Source organism: Mustela nivalis (assembly GCF_964662115.1).
Source record: "Mustela nivalis genome assembly, chromosome: X".
NCBI lineage: Eukaryota > Metazoa > Chordata > Mammalia > Carnivora > Mustelidae > Mustela > Mustela nivalis.
The window spans coordinates 16,093,878-16,114,909 of record NC_139040.1 but is presented as its reverse complement, the minus strand read 5'-3'; the positions used below and the strand labels follow the sequence as shown (position 1 = coordinate 16,114,909).

The following is a 21,032-nucleotide window of genomic DNA, read 5'->3' as shown; positions in this document are numbered from 1 at the left end:
CCTCTTTAGCCCTCTACTTACCTGACTTCACTACTGGTGTCAATAACTTTGTTTAAAGGTAGTAGGTTTGTTTTTTGTCTCGTTTCTCTGGCTCTTAGGAGGATTAGAGCAAGTTCTAGGATTTCTGCCAGTGTCTTCCCCCCTCCATAAATACCTCTAGCCTGACCCTGCATTTACTGTTTGAAAGTGAAACAACTATGTGTGGGTCGAATCCATCCTGCTACTTGATTTTGTAAATAAAGTTTTACTGGACCATGGCCTTGCCCATTTGCTTCTTATTGTCCAGGGCCACTTTCCCACCTTAGTAGTTGGCACAGAGACTGGATATCCAACAAAGCCTCAAATATTTACTATCTGGCCCTTTGCAGAAGTTTGCTGACCATCTGTTTTATTAAATTCTTACAAACCTGGAAAGAGAATAGTGGCCATAGAGAATGGTTGCTTTGTCAATATAACTGACATAAACATATTACAGTTTAGATATTTAGAGCTGCTTATTGGTCATTTGACGTGGAGCCTTGAACATGTGTCTAGTTATAGTGCCTTCACTTTTTCTAAGCTGTAGCACTTAACTCAGTTGTAGATATCACTAGGATTTTAGGAATTCATGTTGAATGACACCTACCAATTGAAATATATACTTCATCAATGATTTTTTTCAGTTATAGTCCTGTTAAAATCGACAGACAAAATTTTAGTGGAGAATATAATTGTGCCAGCCTTAAGAATTCCCCCCACAACATACAAAAAAGTGGAAATATGTAACTCATTAGTGTCCCTCCAGCTCTCTTATAAATGACTGCTAGAATCCATTCCTGTTCTTATAGGAGAAAATGACTGGAAAATGGAGTAAAACTTAGACCCATATATACACCTATGTGCTCATAAAATACTGAATAATTGCCTGTTACATACAAATGACCATGCTGCAAAGTTGTATCTCGACTCAGTAAGCTTTTAACTTAGTAGGGCAAATAAGTAATCAAAGGACTTAAATATATGATAGAGTAAGATCTAGGCTTAGGGACAGAAAGAAAGTGCTAGGGAGATTCGAAGAACGGAGTGAGAAATGACAGCAGGATTGGTGAGGAATAAGGAGAATGTTCTTGGAGAAGAAGCATGAGATGGGTGCTGAAGGATTGATAGGAGGCAGATGGGGAGAGGGGAGCTAGATAGCTCAGACAGCATTCCGAGTGTATGGAATAAGCTTGCAGACAGAAAAACAGATGTATTCCAGAGAGCTGGTCAACTCTGCCTGGATCACTGGCTCCCAGACATTCATCTGCTGACCAGTGCTGACCCCGAGTGAATTTTTCACCACCCATATTTTTTTTTAAAGTTAAGAGCAGAGTACTTAAATATGTTGTGATATAATTGGCCAATTGTCCTTTCCTGGGCAGGACTGTACTTTATCCTGAGATTGTCAGTTATAATTTTTTTAATACCAAATTGTCCTTTCATAAATGAAACAATGGTGTTGGTAGATGGTAGGATTTTTGTTTTAATGACCTTACTGGCAAAGGAAAGATAGTTAGCAACTCTATGTTTGTGCCAAGATTTTGTTTTGAAATTTTTCTAGTCCACGAAATCCAAAAGTCTAGAGCTAAATGGTGGTGGGCTTTGGATATTGTAGTAAAGAATGGAACTGAACTCAGCTCATGATAAAGATTTACTGAAAGTTGTGAGCAGGTAGATTGCTATAGGGACTAAACCGAGATGAGGGGACAAATCAGACTATTGCAGAGTCTGTAGGAAAGTAAAAAGGCTTGGAATTGGTTTTTGGCAAGGAGCCTGTAAAGGATAAGATGGCTGTAAGAGGGGCACCTGGGTGGCTCAGTCATTAATCGTCTGCCTTCCGCTCAGGTCATGATCCCAGGGTCCTGAGATGAGCCCTGAGTTGGGCTCCCTGCTCAGCGGGAAACCTGCTTTTCCCTCTCCCACTCCCCCTGCTTGTGTTCCCTCTCTGGCTGTCTCTCTGTGTCAAATAAATAAATAAAATCTAATAAATAATAAAAATATGAATAATAAATAAATATATTAAAAATAAAATAAATAAAAAGATAGCTATAAGAGAGACCTAGCACCTGATTGGATATGGCAAAAAAAAAAAAAAAAAAAGGAAGTGTTAACACTGTCTTCTTACCGTCATCAGGGAAACCTGGATGAAAACTACATGGGAACTCTGTATTTTTGCAATGTCTTGTGTATCTTAAACTCCTTCAAAATAAAAAGTTAAAACAAAAACAAGACATAAAAAGGAAAAGACTTCTTCAGGGTCCCAAACCCAAATAGGGCCGAGGCACCATCGGAAGCTGAGGAAGACCAGACTCTGCTTCAGCAGGCGACAGTTGCTTAGCTCCCGTCTGTTGTTTGCCATGTGGGGATGTGGCCCAGTGTGGACACAGCTTGCAAATTCTCAACAGAAGCTAGAAATCTGGAATCTGGATTATCTGTGGGAAACCTCTCAGCATTTCGAGTGTGTGCAATGAACTTAAAAACATTTTAATACCGAAGAGGTCAAACAAAACATATCTGTAAAAATCTCCGTTCTGGTGACCCCTGCTGCTGATTATCCCTCTTGTTCATGTGAAAACTTCAGAGTTGAGAGGGAATTGGGACTGCACATTGTAGCTTCAATCATAAATTTAAATCAGTTACAGGTTTATACAGAAAATGATGCATTTCCAAGGTTACGATAAATTATACTTCTTCTTGGTAGCATGATTAGCGTTAAAGTGGCATGCTTGAGAATTCCTTTCCTTACACGGAGATTTGTTTAGGCTCAGCCAACTAAGGCTTTGTGTGTGCACGTGTGTGTGGGTGTGCGTGTGTGCACTCGTGCGTGTGTGCATGCATGCGCATTCTAATTTCTCCATCTGCACAGCTGTCTCCACAAAGAACCTATTTACATTAACGGCATTGCTGTTTAAGTATTTGAAATCTTATTTCTTAAAAAAAATTTTTTTGTAATGGATTTCAAATGCTTTCTTTTTCTTCGTAGTGATAACTCACAGGTGTTCCAAGCTGACATGGTAACTCCAAGAAATGACCCAACGCTTATGACACAACATAGTCTGGTAAGAAAATGCTTGTAGCAGCTTCACTGGCCAAGACTTGTGCTACTGGTCTTAACTAGTGGTCCTCATACTTGAGGATGCACCTGGAAGGCTTGTTAAAACAGACTGCTGGCCCTCGACCCCAGAGTTTCTGGTTCTGGGGGTCTGGGGCGGGGCCTGAGAATTTGCATTTCCAACAAGTTCCCAGTTTGAGCAACAGGGATCTAAACGTCACTGAAAGAAAAATAAATATGTTAACTACAGTTATGATTACTTTGCTGCAGCTGTGGCAGAATTAACTTTTAAATCCCATCTGGATTTAACATTGAGATTTGTTATTATGTATAAGACCATCTGGCTTCCAATTTTTAAAAGAACATTCTAATTTTGAGAGGAAAATTTGCAAGCTCTCCTAAGAGTAGTTTTTAGGCTTTTACTTCAACTTTTATCTCTCATTTATCTTGAATTGAAAATAAGGTTTGTTTTTCATGGTGTTATAATGTAATCTCTAAATTATAGCTCTTATCTACTAATTATCTTGTAAACATATGAAATATGCTTGTAGATCAGTAAACCAAAACGAACAAATGATTCACTATGTGAATCTTCTTATTAATGTGAAATTCATTTAAGATACAGCTAAGTATTTTGAAGTGTACGATTCAGGGGCATTTAGCGCATTTACAATGTTCAGCGACCACCCCTCTTTTCTTTGAAAAAGCAGACATCCTGGAGTGCCTGGGTGGCTTGGTCTGTTGAGCATCCGATCCTTGATTTTGGCTCAGGTCATGATCTCAGGGTCGTGAGATCCAGCCCCATGTCGCTCTGTGCTGGGCATGGAGCCTGCTTGAGCTTCTCTCTCTGTCCTTCCCTCATCCTCCCCTCAAAAAAAGAAAAAGAAAAAAAGAACACATCCTTGTCTTGTTCCCTAGGTGGAAAGCTTTCAGTCTTTTAACTTTGCGTATGATATTAGCTATAGGTTTTGTCAAATGCCCTTTATTGTGTTAGGGAAATACCTTTCCATTCCTACTTACTATTTTTATCATGAAAGCTTGTTGAATTGTTTCAAATACTTTCTGCATCTGTCGAGATGATAATGTGTTATTTTCCCCTCTGCTCTGTTAATATGATGCATTACATTGATTTTCTTATATTGAACCACCTTTGCATTCCTGAGATCAATCCCACTTGGTTCTGTTGTATAATCCTTTTAATATACTGTTAGATTGGGCTTGCCATTATTTTGTTGAGAATTTTTCCATATGTATTCATAAGGGACATTTGTCCATAGTTTTCTTTTCTTATAATATCTTTGCTGGCTTTGGTATCAGAGTAATGCTGATCTCATAGAATGTGTTAGGAAATGTTCCTCTTCTGTTTTTGGAAGAGTTTGAGTAGGATTGGTATTGATTCTTCTTCAAATGTTTGGTGAAATTCACCAATGAAGCCATATACGGCCCTAGACTTTTCTTTGTTGGGGGCATTTTGAAACAAATTCTATCTCTGTACTTGTTTACAGATCTGTTGAAAAATCTCCTTTCTCTTAAGCCATTTTGGTAATTTGTGTGTTTTTTTTAGGAGTTTGCCCATTTCTTCTAAATTATCTAATTTGTTGACATATAATTGTTCATAGATTTCTCTTACATGAATTTTTAGTGAAATATTATAGCTTGGAACCCATTTTAAAATATTGCCTCCTAATCTCGAAACTGGATATTTTCCAGGGTGCCTGGGTGGTGTAGTCAGTTAAGCATCTGACTCGGTTTCAGCTCATGTTGCAATCTTATGGATGGTGAGATTGAGCCCCACGCTAGGCTCTGTGCTCAGCATGGAGTCGGCTTGAAACTTTCTCTGCCTCTCTCTCTGCCCCTCCTCCACACTCACACATGCCCTCCTTCTCTCTCTAAAATAAATAAACCTTTTAAAATTTTATTTAAAAAAGAAACTGGATATTTTCTTCTTTGTAGAATGGTATCCAATATTATTTCCACAAAGGCAGTATTATTCTGGGAAAAAGTTAGAATTGTTCATTAAACAGATCTTCCTTCTATTTACTTATTCATTTACTCATTCATTTAATGGTATTTATTGAGCACTTGCTTGTCTATCAAAGACCTCCATACCTAGTCATTCTTCTTTTCTACTCAGCCAATTCAACAAAATTTTTTAAGCAATCTCCTATGTATTAGGCCCTAATCTAGTTGCCAGAGAGATCTAACCTAGTCTGAGAGGCATAGGTAGGAAATGACCTCCCTTAGTTGAGATCTTACTGATATGTAGGAGTTCACTAGCTTGGGATGTGGGTCATAGGGACAGACAAGATATTTTTAAAAAATTGGCATGTGTGAAGGCCTAGAAACAGAAGAGAGTATAGTACATTGAGAATAGAGTGTGTAGAGAATTTCAAAGAAGTGCATTCTAGCCAGTGTGGAAGTAGAGATGAAGTGGTGAGAGATGAGACTGGAGATGGGGATTAGTATAAGATCTCGTAGGGCCTTCCAAGTCATGCTAAAGATTTTTTGCTTTGTCCTCCTAAGGTCAATACAATGCCATTGAAGAGTTCCAAGTCTGTGATTGACATGACCGCATTTTCATCTTCAAAAGATTATTCTGACTGCAAAGGGGTAAGTAGATTGGAACTGGGCAAAAGGAGATAGGAGATGATTGCAGAGGAGGCAAGTACAGTGACCCAGGCTATTGTTATGGCCATGGACATGGAGAAGAGTGGGAGATTCATGAGATATTTGAAAGGTAGAATCAATTGCTGGTAGACTGGATGGAGGGTGGGCCGTGGTGGTGGCGAAGATGACTACTAGGCCTCTGACTTGGGCAACTGATGGGTCTGGCGAGGCCACAGAAGAGGGGAAACTTTGCCAAAAGAGTGGATTTAGAGGGGAAGATAAATTTAGTGTTGGACATGTTCAGTTTGAAGTTCTCTGAGATCTCTAGGTAGACATGTTAGTTATACTAGTTTGAAGCTCAGAATAACGGTCTGGGCTAGAGACATACATTTAGGCATCATCAGTAGATCCTTATTTAAAGCTATGGGAATGAATAATGTGATTTATGGGGAGAGTAAAAAAGGAAAAAAAAAAAGAGGCTACAGGAAACGGCTTTAAAGATCACTAGTAGTACCATGAAAATACAAGGAAAATGTTAAGTCGTATGCTATCAAGTGGTCAAACATGATAAAAACCGAAATATGTCCCTTGAGTTACCCAAATGGAGATTACTAATGAATTTCTTATATTCAAAAACAAGTTCTTTGGAGAGAGGGGTGGGGTGAGATGAAGCCGGATTGGATTGGGCTGAAGAATGCCCGAGAAGTGGGGGCCTCTAAGTGGCGTCATACAGACCAGCTTGGTTATTCACTTGCACATTACCCTTTCTATGCCTTAATTTCCTCTTCTGCAAGATGGGAATATGGATTTATTGATGTGAGTACATTAATCAGTGCAAAATATCTCAAAAAAACTGGAAGAAAAAGAGAAAAACTGAAGAGCACATAGCACAACAGTGTGAATATACTTGACACCACTGCACTGGTGCATTTAAACATGGTTAACATGGTACATTTTATGTTATGTGTATCTTACGATAGTCTAGAGAAAAAAAAATGCAGGACGCCTGGGTGGCTCAGTTGGTTGAGCATCTGCCTTCAACTCGGGTCGTAATGCCGGGGTCCTGGGATCAAGCCCAGCATTGAGCTCCCTGCTTATCAGAGCGCCTCCTTCTCCCTCTCCCTCTTCCTGCTCATATGCTCTCGCTCTTACAAAAAAAATTAAAAAATGCTTACAGCATATAAAAAATCAGCATAAGGCACTCAGCACTGTATTGACACATACTAAGTACTCAATAAGTACTAGATGTTTAATTAGCAATAGTACATATAGAGCGCAAACATGTACCTGACAATTTTTTAAATGCATAATTTTCCTTAGGAATTCTAGGCTCTTAATTGGCATAAGGTTCAATTTAATATAAGACATGTTTCAAAAAAACCATCTTGCAGAACGGTTGTGTTTGGCAGAACTGATGTCATTCACACTGACTTGATGATGGGAGTTTTAAGATTTAATGGTTTAGCTTGCTGTAACAGTGTAATGCATAAGCTTTTTTTTTTCTTTTAAATATTTCATTTATTTATTTCACAGTGAGAGACACAGCAAGTGAGAGACACAAACAGGGAGAGTGGGAGAGGGAGAGCAGGCTTCTCGCCTAGCAGGGAGCCTGATGCAGGGCTTGATCCCAGGACCCTGGGATCACAACCTGAGCCAAAGGCAGAAGCTTAATTACTGAGCCACCCAGGCACCCCTTAGGCTTTTATTTTGTTTGAAATATCACTTCGTTATTATTCTAAGACTTACGTAGGTTGTTACTTGCTTTCGGGATAAATAAGCTGAATTGTCTGTGAGAATGACATGGTAATTAGAGTGCTTTCAGCAGAAGTAACAAAATCCCGATATATCCCATTACAAAATAGAAATTGTTTTGGAAAAAATGCACATATGGTTGAGTAATAACATGAATCCTAAGTGTAAGGGTGCTTTCCCCATACTAGACTGTCCTTAAAATTGGTGCCGCAGGAACCCAGAGTTCATAGAGACAGCAAGTAGAATGGTGGTTGCCAGAGGCTGGGACTGGGGGTGGCATGAGAGTGATTTAATGGGTATAGGATTTTGGTTTTGCAAGATGAAAAGAGTTCTGGAGATTGGTTGCACGGCAGTATGAATATACTTAACACTACTGAACTGTACACTTAAGATGGTTAATATGGCAAATTTTATGTGTATTTTATCACAATTTTTTAAAAAAATCAGGACTGCTTTTCGTGTATTTCAATATGGGTAAAAGTGTTTTAGAAAAAAAATGCAGTGGTAGAGGTCATTGAAGAACCACGGGAGCCATTTAACATGCAGATAAAGATGCACATTTCCAGTCCTTGTAAAAATCTGCTCTCTCACAATTATTTTCTTAATTAAGCTCCAGTAGTTCCCTCCACACTCTCAAAAAATCACTCCACCTCACTTCTGATGAGCAGAAACCCAAAGTCCTCTTCTGATCGTAGGGACCGTGCCTTCCCCTGACTGTCCCTTCGCTGTGTTTCCTAAGAACTCCAGGGTTGGTGTGCCTGGTCCCCACTCTTCCACTAGGAGTTCTCTTCCTGGCACCTCTGTTGAATTTGGGGCAGCCACATCTCTTCTCCATCTCCACCCCCTCCTACTCCAAGAAAAGCAGGAGAAATGTTTCTTCTTCCTGGCAGAAATGATTGTGCTCTTCTTGAACACTTTATCCCTTTTAATTTTATGGCTACCGATATTTATCTGATTAGGTTTTGCTTTTCATGTGGCAACTACAAACTAAACTTAATTTACGGCCCACCCAGTAGTAAGTGTGTGATACATTCCTGGCCCTGCTTTATGCTCCATCCCGCTGGCCTACATTCAGTTCATGTTCAGGGTCAGTCATTGCAGGAACTAGGCAGAGGCATTGAGAAACATAGCGTACAGCTCCTGTTCTGGATTTGCTAAGTGCTTTAGCTCTAGTAAGTACAGAAGGAATGGGTTAAAAATAGCAAACATAGTAAAGTTAAACTTGTTTTCAAAGAATTTAAGGTCTTTACAGTATTAGTTTTCTGTGGTTTCTCCTTTAAATGGAAGTAAGCTTGATCTTTCCCTTCTTAATTCCTTCGGTGAGGATAATGCTTGGGAATCTGCTTCACCCAGCGCACTCCCCAATGCCCCCCACTCCTCCCCAGCCCCATGCCCTCCTTCCTTGGTGCAGTTTCTCTTGCTTCCTCCCAAGAACTCCTCCTCCTCTCCGCTCCTAGAGTGTGATAAACAGGCGCAATGAGAATTTTACATGAAAGACACCAGTGAGGTTTATTGATGTCTCAAAAGTGCTTTCTTTCTATTTTAATACTTGATTTCATGTAGAAAAACTATCTAGGGATGCCTCAGTCAGTTAAGCGTCTGCCTTTGGCTCAGGTCGTGACTCCAGGGTCTTGGGATCAAGTTCTGCATCCGGCCTCTTGCTCAGCCGGGAGCCTGCTTCCCTCTCTGCCTCTGCCTGCTGCTCCTCCTGCTTGTGCGGTCTCTGTCTCTCTGACAAATAAAGAAATAAAATCTTCAAAAAATATATTTTAAAAAGTTATCTAAGGTAATTCCCTTGCAAACACCACCTGTAGTGCTTAACCTGTGGGAGATTGTCTTCCAGAAGCCTTCTTTTCTCCAACTAATTTTCCATGTTATTCCTAAAAAATCAGCCAAGTTCAATATTTAATCTACATTTTGTGGCTTATGAGTCTATAGCTCAAGTTCAAATCCTACCCTCCCCAGACATTTCACACTACATTCCTATTGATCTCATCAATTTTAGTCAGACAGTCCTCTCAGGATTTCCTAGATAACATTTTTAAAAAATAATTTTTAAAAATTTTTTATAAACATATAATGTATTATTAGCCCCAGGGGTACAGGTCTGTGAATTGCCAGGTTTACAGACTTCACAGCACTCATCATAGCACATACCCTCCCCCATGTCCGTAACCCCACCACCCTCTCCCTACCCCCCTCCCCCTGGCCACCCTCAGTTTGTTTTGTGAGATTAAGAGTCTCTTATGGTTTGTCTCCCTCCAGATCCCATCTTGTTTCATTTATTCTTTTCCTACCCCACAACCCCCCCCCATGTTGCATCTGCACTTCCTCATATCAGGGAGATCATATGATAGTTGTCTTTCTCCGATTGACTTATTTCGCTAAGCATAATACCCTTTAGTTCCATCCACGTTGTCACAAATGAAAAGATTTCATTTCTTTTGATGGCTGCATAGTATTTCGTTTTATGTATGTGTGTGTGTGTATGTATATATATATACCACTTCTTCTTTATCCATTCATCTGTTGATGGACATCTAGGTTCTTTCCATAGTTTGGCTATTGTGGACATTGCTGCTATAAACATTAGGGTGCATGTGCCCCTTTGGATCACTACATTTGTATCTTTAGGGTAAATACCCAGTAGTGCAATTGCTGGGTCATGGGGTAGTGTATTTTCAACTTTTTGAGGAGCCTCCATGCTGTTTTCCAGAGTGGTTGCACCAGCTTGCATTCCCACCAACAGTGTACGGGGGTTCCCCTTTCTCTGCATCCTTGCCACCATCTGTCATTTCCTGACTTGTTTATTTTAGCCATTCTGACTGGTGTGAGGTGGTATCTCATTGTGGTTTTGATTTGTATTTCCCTGATGCCGAGTGATGTGGAGCACTTTTTCATGTGTCTGTTGGCCATCTGGATGTCTTCTTTGCAGAAATGTCTGTTCATGTCCTCTGCTCCTTTCTTGATTGGATTATTTGTTCTTTGGGTGTTGAGTTTGCTAAGCTATTTATAGATTTTGGATACTAGCCCTTTATCTGATATGTCATTTGCAAATATCTTCTCCCATTCTGTCATTTGTCTTTTGGTTTTGTTTACTGTTTCCTTTGCTGTGCAAAAGCTTTTGATCTTGATGAATTCCCAGTAGTTCATTTTTGCCCTTGCTTCCCTTGCCTTTGGTGATGTTCCTAGGAAGAAGTTGCTGTGGCTGAGGTCAAAGAGGTTGCTGCATGTGGTCTCCTCAAGGATTTTGATGGATTCCTGTCTCACATTGAGGTCCTTTGTTCATTTTGAGTCTGTTTTTGTGTGTGGTGTAAGGAAATGGTCCAGTTTCATTTTTCTGCATGTGGCTGTCCAATTTTCCCAACACCATTTGTTGAAGAAGCTGTCTTTTTTCCATTGGACATTCTTTCCTGCTTTGTCGAAGATTAGTTGACCATAGAGTTGAGGGTCTATTTCTGGGTTCTCTATTCTGTTCCATTGATCTATGTGTCTGTTTTTGTGCCAGTACCATACTGTCTTGATGATAACAGCTTTGTAATAGACCTTGAAGTCCAGAATTGTGATGCCACCAACTTTGGCTTTCTTTTTCAATATTCTTTTGGCTATTCGAGGTCTTTTCTGGTTCCATATAAATTTTAAGATTATTTGTTCCATTTCTTTGAAAAAAAATGGATGGGATTTTGATAGGGATTTCATTAAATGTGTAGATGACTTTTGGTAGCATAGACATTTTCACAATATTTGTTCTTCCAATCCATGAGCATGGAACATTTTTCCATTTCTTTGTGTCTTCCTCAATTTCCTTTGTGAGTACTTTATAGTTTTCTGGGTATAGATTCTATGCCTCTTTGGTTAGGTTTATTCTAGGTATCTTATGGGTTTGGGTGTTATTGTAAATGGGATTGACTCCTTAATTTCTCCTTCTTCTGTCTTGTTGGTGTAAAGAAATGCAACTGATTTCTGTGCATTGATTTTATATCCTGACACTTTACTGAATTCCTATACAAGTTCTAGCAGATTTGGAGTGGAGTCAAGATAACGTTTTCCAATAGGAAATTCTAAAACTTTACCTAAAACTAACCAGTTCCTTCCCATCCCTTAGATTTCAATTAAAGATAATCTCTTCCAGGAAGTCTTTCATAGTTAGTTTGGGACAGTTTGCCACACCATGCAATTCTCTTCTTTTGTTTTTTATAACATGTCATCATGATATAGCTAAAGTACCATAATTTCTTTTTATAGAGCATATGAATATATTGAAGTTCAGGTTAGCATGTCTTTGCAATTAGAATGTTTCACATTTTATATGGTGAACTTCTGGGTTTGAATGATAACATCATGAGCATCAGTAGCATGACTTAGATTTATTGAAATTCTGTGTGTTTGAAAGATGTGAGTGTGTGTGTGTGTGTGTGTGTGTGTATTTGATGTTTTTTTTTTTTTCAGGGAAAACCTATATTTTTCAGATTTGGTGCATGTCACTGTATAACAGCTTCTCAGTGATCAATGCTAATAAAGGGAAGCATTGGGGGAAATATCCCAAACTGTGGATAAATCACAATATTTTCTACTTGCTTTGGAAAATAGATTATTTTTATTAGCATGCTTTAAGAATGGCTGTACAATTTTTTTAAATTAGTAATAATATCTAATGTTGGAGAGGTAGAAGAAAATTGATATTCTCATACACTGCTAGAAAGTAGATTTGTGGGGCACCTGGATGGCTCAGTGGGTTAAACCTCTGCCTTCGGCTCAGGTCATGATCCCAGCGTCCTGGGATTGAGCCCCGCATCGATTGGGCTCTCTGCTCAGTGGGGAGCCTGCTTCTGCCTCTCTCTCTGCCTGCCTCTCTGCCTCCTTGTGACCTCTCTCTCTCTCTCTGTCAAATAAATAAATGAATAAATCTTTAAAAAAAAAAAGGAAAGAAAGTAAATTTGTATAAGCTTTCTGGAATGCGATTTGGCAATGCATATCAATAGCACTGTGACTCAGAAATTCCATCTCTGTTAATTTCTCCTAAAGAACTCATTAAGGATATGTGCAAAGATTAGCTTTAAAGTTGTTATTATAGTGGGCCTGGGTGGCTCAGTGGGTTAAGCCGCTGCCTTCGGCTCAGGTCATGATCTCAGGGTCCTGGAATCGAGTCCCGCATCGGGCTCTCTGCTCAGCAGGGAGCCTGCTTCCCTCTCTCTCTCTCTCTGCCTGCCTCTTCGACTACTTGTGATTTCTCTCTGTCAAATAAATAAATAAATAAATCTTAAAAAAAAGTTGTTATCATAGTATTATGAGTGAGCAAAAAAATGTGGCAACAATATGAATGGTTAGGGATAGATGAAGTGAATGAGCTTTCATTATCCGTGTTTGAATCCAGTTCTGGCAACTACTAGCTCTATGCACTTGAATAAGTTGCCTAATTTCTCTGGCCCCCAGTTTTCTAATCTCTAAAGTGGGGATAATAGGGACGCCTGAGTGGCTCAGTCGGTTAAGCTGCTGAAGTTGGCTCAGGCCATGATCCCAGGGTCCTGGGATCGAGTTCTGCATTGGGCTCCCTACTCAGCAGGGAACCTGCTTCTCCCTCTCCCTCTGCCTGCCACTCTGCCTGCTGTGTGTGCACGCTCTCTCTCTCTCTGACAAATAAATAAATAAATAAAATGTTTTTTAAAAATAAAATAAAATGGGGACAATAATAATGGCTACATCATGGGGTTGTGAGAATTGAGTGAGATAAGACATGCTGGGCACATAATTAATGCATGCTTCTTACTATGGTACATTCAGATGATATAATATTCAGCCTTGAAAAATGATGTTGCAGGTGGGGTGCCTGGCTGACTCAGTCGATAGAGCATGTGACTCTTAATCTCAGGGTCATGAGTTCAAGCCCCACATTTGGTGTAGAGCTTACTTATAATAAAATATAAAAAATGAAAATAAAAATGGTGTTGCAGGTAAATTTTAACATGGAGTGATATGTGGAATGTATGAAGTTATTTTTGTTTTGTTTCTACAGTAAAAATTCAGTTTATTTATCTGTTTATAACACAATACACAGGAAGCAAAGTGTTTCACATCATAGATTTCACTTTCAACTCCTTGAACTGTCATTTCTTTTGCTAAAAGGAGAGACTAGTGGGGAAAGCCAGGCAATGCCTAGGCAAGTAAAATAAAGTTGGGTTGAGGGGCAATGCTGATGTCATCCTCACAGGGATGGACACGAGGGGCTGTTTGTAGCAAGCTGATTTTCTAGAATTGGTAGCTGGAGGCACAGGAGCACCACTCGGACACTCACATTTTCTTCCGCTCTGCCCCCAGGCACAGCCACACCTGGTCGTTGCCCTTACTGTCTTCCTGGATGTGATAGTGCAGGGACATGCCATACTTTCTCTTGAATTCAGACCTAATTTTCAACATGTCCCCTTCCTTCTCTGTGGGTGACCGTGATTCTAATCAGGACCTTATCATGACCCCTCTTACCCTTCTTGGAATCACACATTCAGTCATCAAAATAGGACAGCTTGTTCTGAATACACTGGACCAGGTTCAGAAAAGCATTTTCCAGGTCTCTTTGACCTCTTCCTTGATCATAAGGGCTGTAGCTCTTGTACTTTTCAGATTCTTTCTGGATGTGATGCATACTCGCTTGGTCAAGATGCCGATCACCTTGGGAACATCAGTTCTTTCCTCTTCACTCCAGCATTAGAGATCATAGGCATCTAGGGTCAAATAGTTTATAATCAAAGACAGAGCCATCCTCTGCTCTTCTGCTCTTCGCAAGGATAACCATCAGCTTGCAGAAGTCACCAGATGTGTTGGAAAAAGTGTCCTTCTCCAGATCAGTCTTGTACATTTCCTTATAAACTGTTAATTTCCTCTAGCATCTAATTGGCCCTGGAGCAGATGATCTCAGTAAGGGAGCTCTCCTCAGTTCTCAGCATGTTCATCAGCGAGGCTTTCAGCTTGGAAGCTGCATACTGAGCAGGTGTTTTTTCAGTAGGCCCCAAATCACCTTCTCCATGTGGCCAGGCATCTAGGCAAGGCTGAGTTCAATGCTGATGCAGATTCCTTTTTGATCCTTGTCTGGTAGGTGAAGGCAATATCCTGTTTATCCTCATTACTGTGGTTGGTCAGTATGTTGATGACAGTTACCTCATCCAAATTATAGCCTTGATACCATTTCAGTGTTCAAAGCATTACACTTGATTTCAAAGTTGGTGTATGTTTTGACTGACCTGTATGTATTTGGGGGTATAGAGTGGTCACCCTCTCAGCGGAGTGTGAACAGTGGACATTTTGGAAGATGCTGGCCCATAAGTTGAAAGCTGCTAGCATCTCAAGATGCAGAGCCAGAATGTATTAAAATATAAAGAAAAAAATACCCAAACTGCAGGATAGAATGTGTGGGAGGATCCAGGTCTGGAAAAGGAAACACTGAAATATTTACTATGGCCATCTCTGGATAGTGGGTGCTGCTGGTTTTTTCCCCATTCATTATGTTCTATACTGGGCGTGTATTGCTTTATAATGAGAAAAAAGTAAGTCAGTTTCCGTTGGGAAAAAAGATCAGGATGAATAGGTGGGACTCAGAGGGTTCTTAGGGCAGTGGCACTATTCAGTATGATAGTGCCCGGGTGGCTCAGTCATTAAGTGTCTGCCTTTGGCTCAGGTCATGATCCTGGGATCCTGGGATTGAGCCCTGCATGGGGGTTCCTGCTCAGTGCAGAGCCTATTTCTCCCTCTTCCACTCCCCCTGCTTGTGTTCCCTGTTTCACTGATGTCTCTCTCTCTCTGTCAAATAAGTAAATGAAATCTTTAAAAATAAAACAAAATAGTTCTGAGTTTTAAGAACTCAGAAGGATCTATGCTTTATGTTTCCTATTGGGCTCAAAAGGCTAAAATCCAAAATCCATAATCTGGTTTCAGCCAGATTTCCCCAAATTTGCCCTATCCTTTCATGCCCTATCATGTACCAAATTTCAGCCACCCTGAATCTCTCTGTTCCCCAAACATGCCTCTACCTGAGCATCTTTTCCCACTCCCTGAAATACCCTGCTACCTCTTCCCTGTCTATCGAATTCCTACCCTCCTTTGTGAAGCCTTCCCCAGGAACCCCAGATGGAGATACAGCCTCTGTTCCTTGACTTCACACAAATCATAACTAGTTCTAACACTGACCTATGGTCTAATTTGCCCTACCTACACTTTAAATTTCTCAAGGACAGGAAAACGTTTTATTTCTCTTTAGATCTTCAAGGTCTAGTACAGTGGTTTGCCTCATTAAATATTTCTGAATGCACAACTCATTATGTTCTTAAGATATAATGTAAAAGTAAGATATGCTAGATTCATTATCTGGCATTTCAAGAACTAACCAGGATACAGGTAGAATGGATAAATGAATTCTAAAGGTACTTTTCAAGACTCATTTTCACACTTAGCTTTAAATCTGTCCATTCTTTCATTCCCCTCTTGCGTGGGTCCTCATAAGTTTTGCGATAAGACGGAACAGGAGAAAGTAATCTAGATGACAAGTATCTGAACAAGCAAGAGAAAATGTACTGAGCTACTTGGAAGTGACCGCCTTAAGTCATTTTATATTATGAAAGTATGGTTTCTTCAGCTAGGTTCTAAGATATGTGATGGGGTTGCTTTGTTTGTTTGTTGCAAGGTAAATCTGGCAAGAAAAAAATGAAGTGGTTTTAAGATCCAGTGCCTTGAGAAAGGGAAAGTAGAGATAAACAAAATGTTCTGTTGATGTTCTGCCCAGTACCTCTTATGTTAACAGTTATTTTGTTCTGTACACACACACACACACATATACACACACATACACACATACATATACATACCTACATATATGTATATGTATATATATACACACACATACTTTTGGCTAGTATAATTTTCAGTCAAGAGTCAATTGGATCTTTTAATATTTAATTTTAAACCTAACTTATACTGTTGCTAACGTGCATTAGACATTCAGACATTTTAGGTGGTGATTCAACATTGACTTAATTAATGTTTAGAAATAATTAATCAGAAACATTAGAGCCAGCTCAACTTCTATTTATTCTTCTATTGATGTATGATTAACATTCAGTGTTATGTCAGCTTCAGGTATTGACTTTTATATTTTAAATTTCAGTTTTTACCACCTTCTCCCATCCCCATCCATGCTTCCTTTGGTCGCCTTCATCAAATCAAACAGGTAAGAAGACTTTCAAAACTGATAGCTGTTCAGTAAAAAGAAAACTATTTTTCCTTAAAAAAATACCTATGGGAAAAAATACTTATGGTTCTGTAATTCTAAATGAGGTCACAAATGATTCTAATTCCAGGAATGGTTCCTCTAAAATAAAAACAACTAAGAAGTCCTGTATTTCTTTGGGTTATTACCTATTTTAATAAACTGATAGTTTCCAGAAAGATGATATATTCTTCTGCCTCAGATCTGGCCTCTTTCAGAGGTCACAAAGAAAAAAAGATTATTAATTTTTAGGTTCATAATGACCATAATTATCATTTTTTCTAAAAACCATCAGGTGAATTTTTTTTGATGGATGAAATGGCCTTTATGCTACCATTTTGTGTAATTGCTTAGTGATCTGAGTTCAGGGACACATTGTACCTTACTGGCTTATGTTTTGTGCAGGCCTGTATGTGTGCGTGCGTGCGTGTGTGTGTGTGTGTGTGTGTGTTTAAAAGCAAATGCCTAATACACAGTTAAACCTTTTAATTATCCAAAGATTAGCCACAGAACTCAAAAGATCAAATCGCCACTCTGCCACAGGTGGTAGGATTTTTCTGACCCAACTACAAACAGACTTTTGTTCAAGGGGGGCTTAACTGTTACGAAGCACTTATTATTCACTTAGCTCTAAAATACGTATTTTACATCTGTGCTCTCATTTTATCTCACAACGTAAGATCAGAAATTAACAATAGGAGAAATTTCATAAATTACCCAATGTTTAGAGTTAGTGAATGTCAGAGCCAGATTTAGCCCTAAATTACTGGATTCCTTTCCAGCTACCCTTTCCCTACTTCAGTGGCACAAAAGCCATAGTATCTCATGAGCCTGGGGCTTAGGACTCCAGCTCCTGCTTTCTTTCCCTCTTTCCCTTTCCCACCATGGCTTCCCTAAATTCTAGCCTGTCATCCAGGAGCAAACAAGTATGGTAAAAAGATCCTTTTGCTTTTTAGTAGATAAAACGTTCTTTAACTGTCTTTGAGAATAGGAAGCTCTTTTAGAAGTTCTTAATGAAAGAACCTTAAGTTAGTAGGTAGGATGACCTCTGGTTTATCTGTGCAATTTGTTTTGTTGCTTCCCCTAAATGAGATCAATACTTAAAAATTGATTGCATGTTGCTATTTGATTATAAAGCTTGAAATCAAGATAAATTTTTGAAAATTGGTTACATGTTGCCATTTGATTATGAAGCTTGAAACCAAGAAAATTTTAACTGGTCAGTAAATTATAAAGCAATCTATCTCCATAGTGACATAATATATGTTACAAACATTTTAAATGAAACACAAGTAGAATGTGAATTAAATGGGAAAACAGAAATAATATTGGCTTTCAATCTGGGTACTGATTGAATGGAAAACCAAAACTTATTTTTAGCAGCTTAATGGTCTGATAGATATCTTAAATTGCGTATTTCTTTGTATGCATGCTTTTTTTTTTTTTTTTTTTTTTTTGAGATTGAGAGAGGGAGCACATGAACACAGGGGTGAGGGGCAGAGGAAGAAGGAGAACAAGAGTCCCAAGTAGGCCCCATGAGGCCCCATGCCCAGGGCAGAGCCCAACATAGGGCTCAATTTCATGACCCTGAGATCATGACCCGAGCTGAAATCAAGAGACAGACACTTAACAGACTGAGCCACGCAGGCGCCCCTCTTTATATGCATTCTTTAACCGTGATTTTTTTTTAGCTATTGAACTTATTAACCTTTTGGGGAAGAGGATGCCTGAAAGTAAATCCCTGATCTCTTTTTACCCACAAACACTCAGTATGAATCTCTGAGAAGGACTTTTTTCCTTACATAATCACCATGCCATCCTTATAGCTAGCAAAATTAAGTTATTCTTTAATGTCGTCTAATAAGCAGTCCATGTTAAAATTCTCACTATTCTTTAAAATGTCTTTTTTACTGATTGAAACATGTTCCAACCATGATCTCTCAGATCTCTGGGTTTTTTTTTTTTTAAGATTTTGTTTATTTATTAGAGAGAGAGAGAGAGAGAGAAAGAGCACAAGGCAGGAAAGGGCCAGAGGGAGAAACCCAACTCCCCACTGAGTGGGGAACCTAATGTGGGGCTCAATCCCAGGACCCTGAGATCATGACCTGAGCTATATGCAGACGCTTAACCCACTGAGCCACCCAGGAGCTCTCTTTTACTTAAAACATTCCTTTCCCCTCCTGTTTTTTGTTCTGCGCCACTTACTTATTGAAGAAGCGAGGCCATTTGTCCTGTAGACTGCCCCAGATTCTGATTCTGCTTCCATGTGGTGTTTAATAGGCTCTTTTGTTCCCTGCATTTGCTATAAACTGAGTTGATTACATTTTCTTTTACTTTTAAATAAACACACAGTGCAAGTCAGTATTAGGTTTTGGGTTAGCATTTAAGTCAGTGTATGATTTAGGTTGCCCCTTTCCTAGCAGGCAGTTAGTGGATAATTTCTTCTCAACTGGGGCTGGTAGCTGTTTTTAGGTTTTAGGGAGCTTGAGAAAATGAAGTTGGAAGTTATTTTTGCCCCCCCACAACTTTATTGATATGTAATTGACATATAACATTGTCTAAGTGTAAGGTGCACAACATGATGATTTATGTATACATTGTGAGGTAGTGACCATGGAAATTAATTCTCTAAACACATAGTACTTTGCTAAGTGTTCAGGAACTGTTCTTTTTATGTAATTTTCCTTTCCTAGTAATAATCAAGTTTATGTTTCAAGAGGTTTGGAATCACTCAGCTTTTAGTTCCCTACCCTGAAACACTAAAGATAAGTTAACCACCCTGCTGAAGTAGTTTGTGTATTAGTTTGCTAGGACTGCCACAACAAAATACCACAAACAGGGGGGCTCAAACAACAGAAATTTAGTTGAGCACAGCTCTGGAGACTGGAAGTGTGAAATCGAGGTGTTGGCATGATTGGTTTCTTAGAGCTGTGAGAGAAGCGCCTATGTGTTCCAGGCCTCTGTCCTTGGCTTGTAAATAGCCATCTTCATGTTCAGATGGCGTTTTCACATATGTCTGTCTCCTTTTTTATGAACATGTACTGAATTAGGGCCCATCCTCATCACCTTGCTCTAACTTGATTACCTCTGCAAATACCCTATCTCCAAATGAAGTCATATTCTGAGGCCCTGGGGGTTAGTACTTCAGCATACTAGATTTTAGGGGGACACAATTCCACCCACAACAGTTTGTTCACAGTGTATGGTTCTAAAACTTTGCCTTATTTCCTGCCTTGTTCAGGAGGATATAAAATCACCAATACCCAGTAAGAATGTGACTTTTTTCTGCAGTGCCTTAAGTGATCAGGCAAATCATCTACTTCCATATTTACCGCTGCATTTCTAGCATCTCTTGCTTTTACACCTTCACAAATGTAAACTTTAGCAACACATACTACAGTCTTTGTTTTATCTTACCTGGTTTGGATAAATTAAACTGGGTTTCGACACAAATGTAAGGGAACTTTATGAAACAAAGCTTTGGAAACAGATGATGCTAGGAGCGCCAGGCATGATTTTGATAGGAACCATTCAGATACCACAGTTTAGTTTCCACAGTCTAGGAAAGCAGAGGCATTAGATTTCAGTGATACGTTTTTTTCAGTCTTCCTTGAAACCTACCAAGTACCTAGTCTTTTTTAGGAAGAAATGTTTAATTTGGTCTTAGTTTACAAATCGTTTCATTCTTCCAGCAAGCATTTGTTAAGCACTGTGCCAGCACTGGGCAACTCAAATCTCTCAGGCATACTCACCTTCCGAGAGCACTAGTGGCTAACTTACTGTTTCCATTTTTACCTTGGAGCCTAAAAACCTGAAAGCTAAGCTTAGCGCTCAAAGTGTAGCAATTCTCCTTAAGCTGGGTTTCTAGCATACAGTACTCTTTGCCCTTGACAGTTACATGGCTCTTGACCTTAAAATATAAACAATAAAAGAGTCAGCCTACCTTTACTAACAACCATCGAAATAGCTGATGTTGGCTAATGCTCCCAACTTTCCATGGGAGGAACAATGGGCAAAATCTTGTCCTACTTTGGGAAAGATTGCTCTTGTTGATTAAGTAAATTACAAAATACTTTGAGCTTCTCACTACAGGAAAACACCTACATAAGTCTTAAATGGAAGGACTATATTAACCTTACATTTTGTTGGAAAGATTTACTGTTATTCTGTTGTTTTAAAAGACTAACTTCTTAAACTTCCTTTCCTGATTTCCCTCATTTTCAGTAATGACATCAAAATAACTGGAAGCTCCGGGTTCACCTTCAGTTCTTCCTTATTTTTCTCCTGTATCTAATTAGGCATCTAATCCTATTAATTCTTCCTTGACAACATCCTCTCTGTTCCCACTTCCTT

The 21,032-nt window shown here is 39.3% G+C and overlaps 1 protein-coding gene and 1 pseudogene across 5 annotated transcripts in view; one reads left to right on the top strand and one right to left on the bottom strand.

The window, feature by feature from the left end:
• Positions 1–21,032, top strand: part of LOC309856438 (P2R1A-PPP2R2A-interacting phosphatase regulator 1-like) — a 66,735-nt gene that overhangs the window by 5,255 nt on the left and 40,448 nt on the right. For all 4 annotated transcript variants that reach the window (XR_014307206.1, XM_082717659.1, XM_082717657.1 and 1 more), the window contains exons 3-5: positions 3,002–3,077; positions 5,594–5,680; positions 16,578–16,640. Coding sequence is in view for 3 of the 4 variants with exons in the window: in XM_082717659.1 (XP_082573785.1) it covers positions 3,002–3,077; positions 5,594–5,680; positions 16,578–16,640 (226 nt within the window). In the remaining variant the exon portion in view is untranslated. The remainder of the gene's footprint in view (positions 1–3,001; positions 3,078–5,593; positions 5,681–16,577; positions 16,641–21,032) is intronic.
• LOC309856586 (annexin A2 pseudogene) lies at positions 13,718–14,921 on the bottom strand (annotated as a pseudogene). The gene is made up of 2 exons: positions 14,874–14,921; positions 13,718–14,693 (listed from the first exon to the last, which is right to left on the bottom strand). The product of its transcript is annotated as an annexin A2 pseudogene (transcript).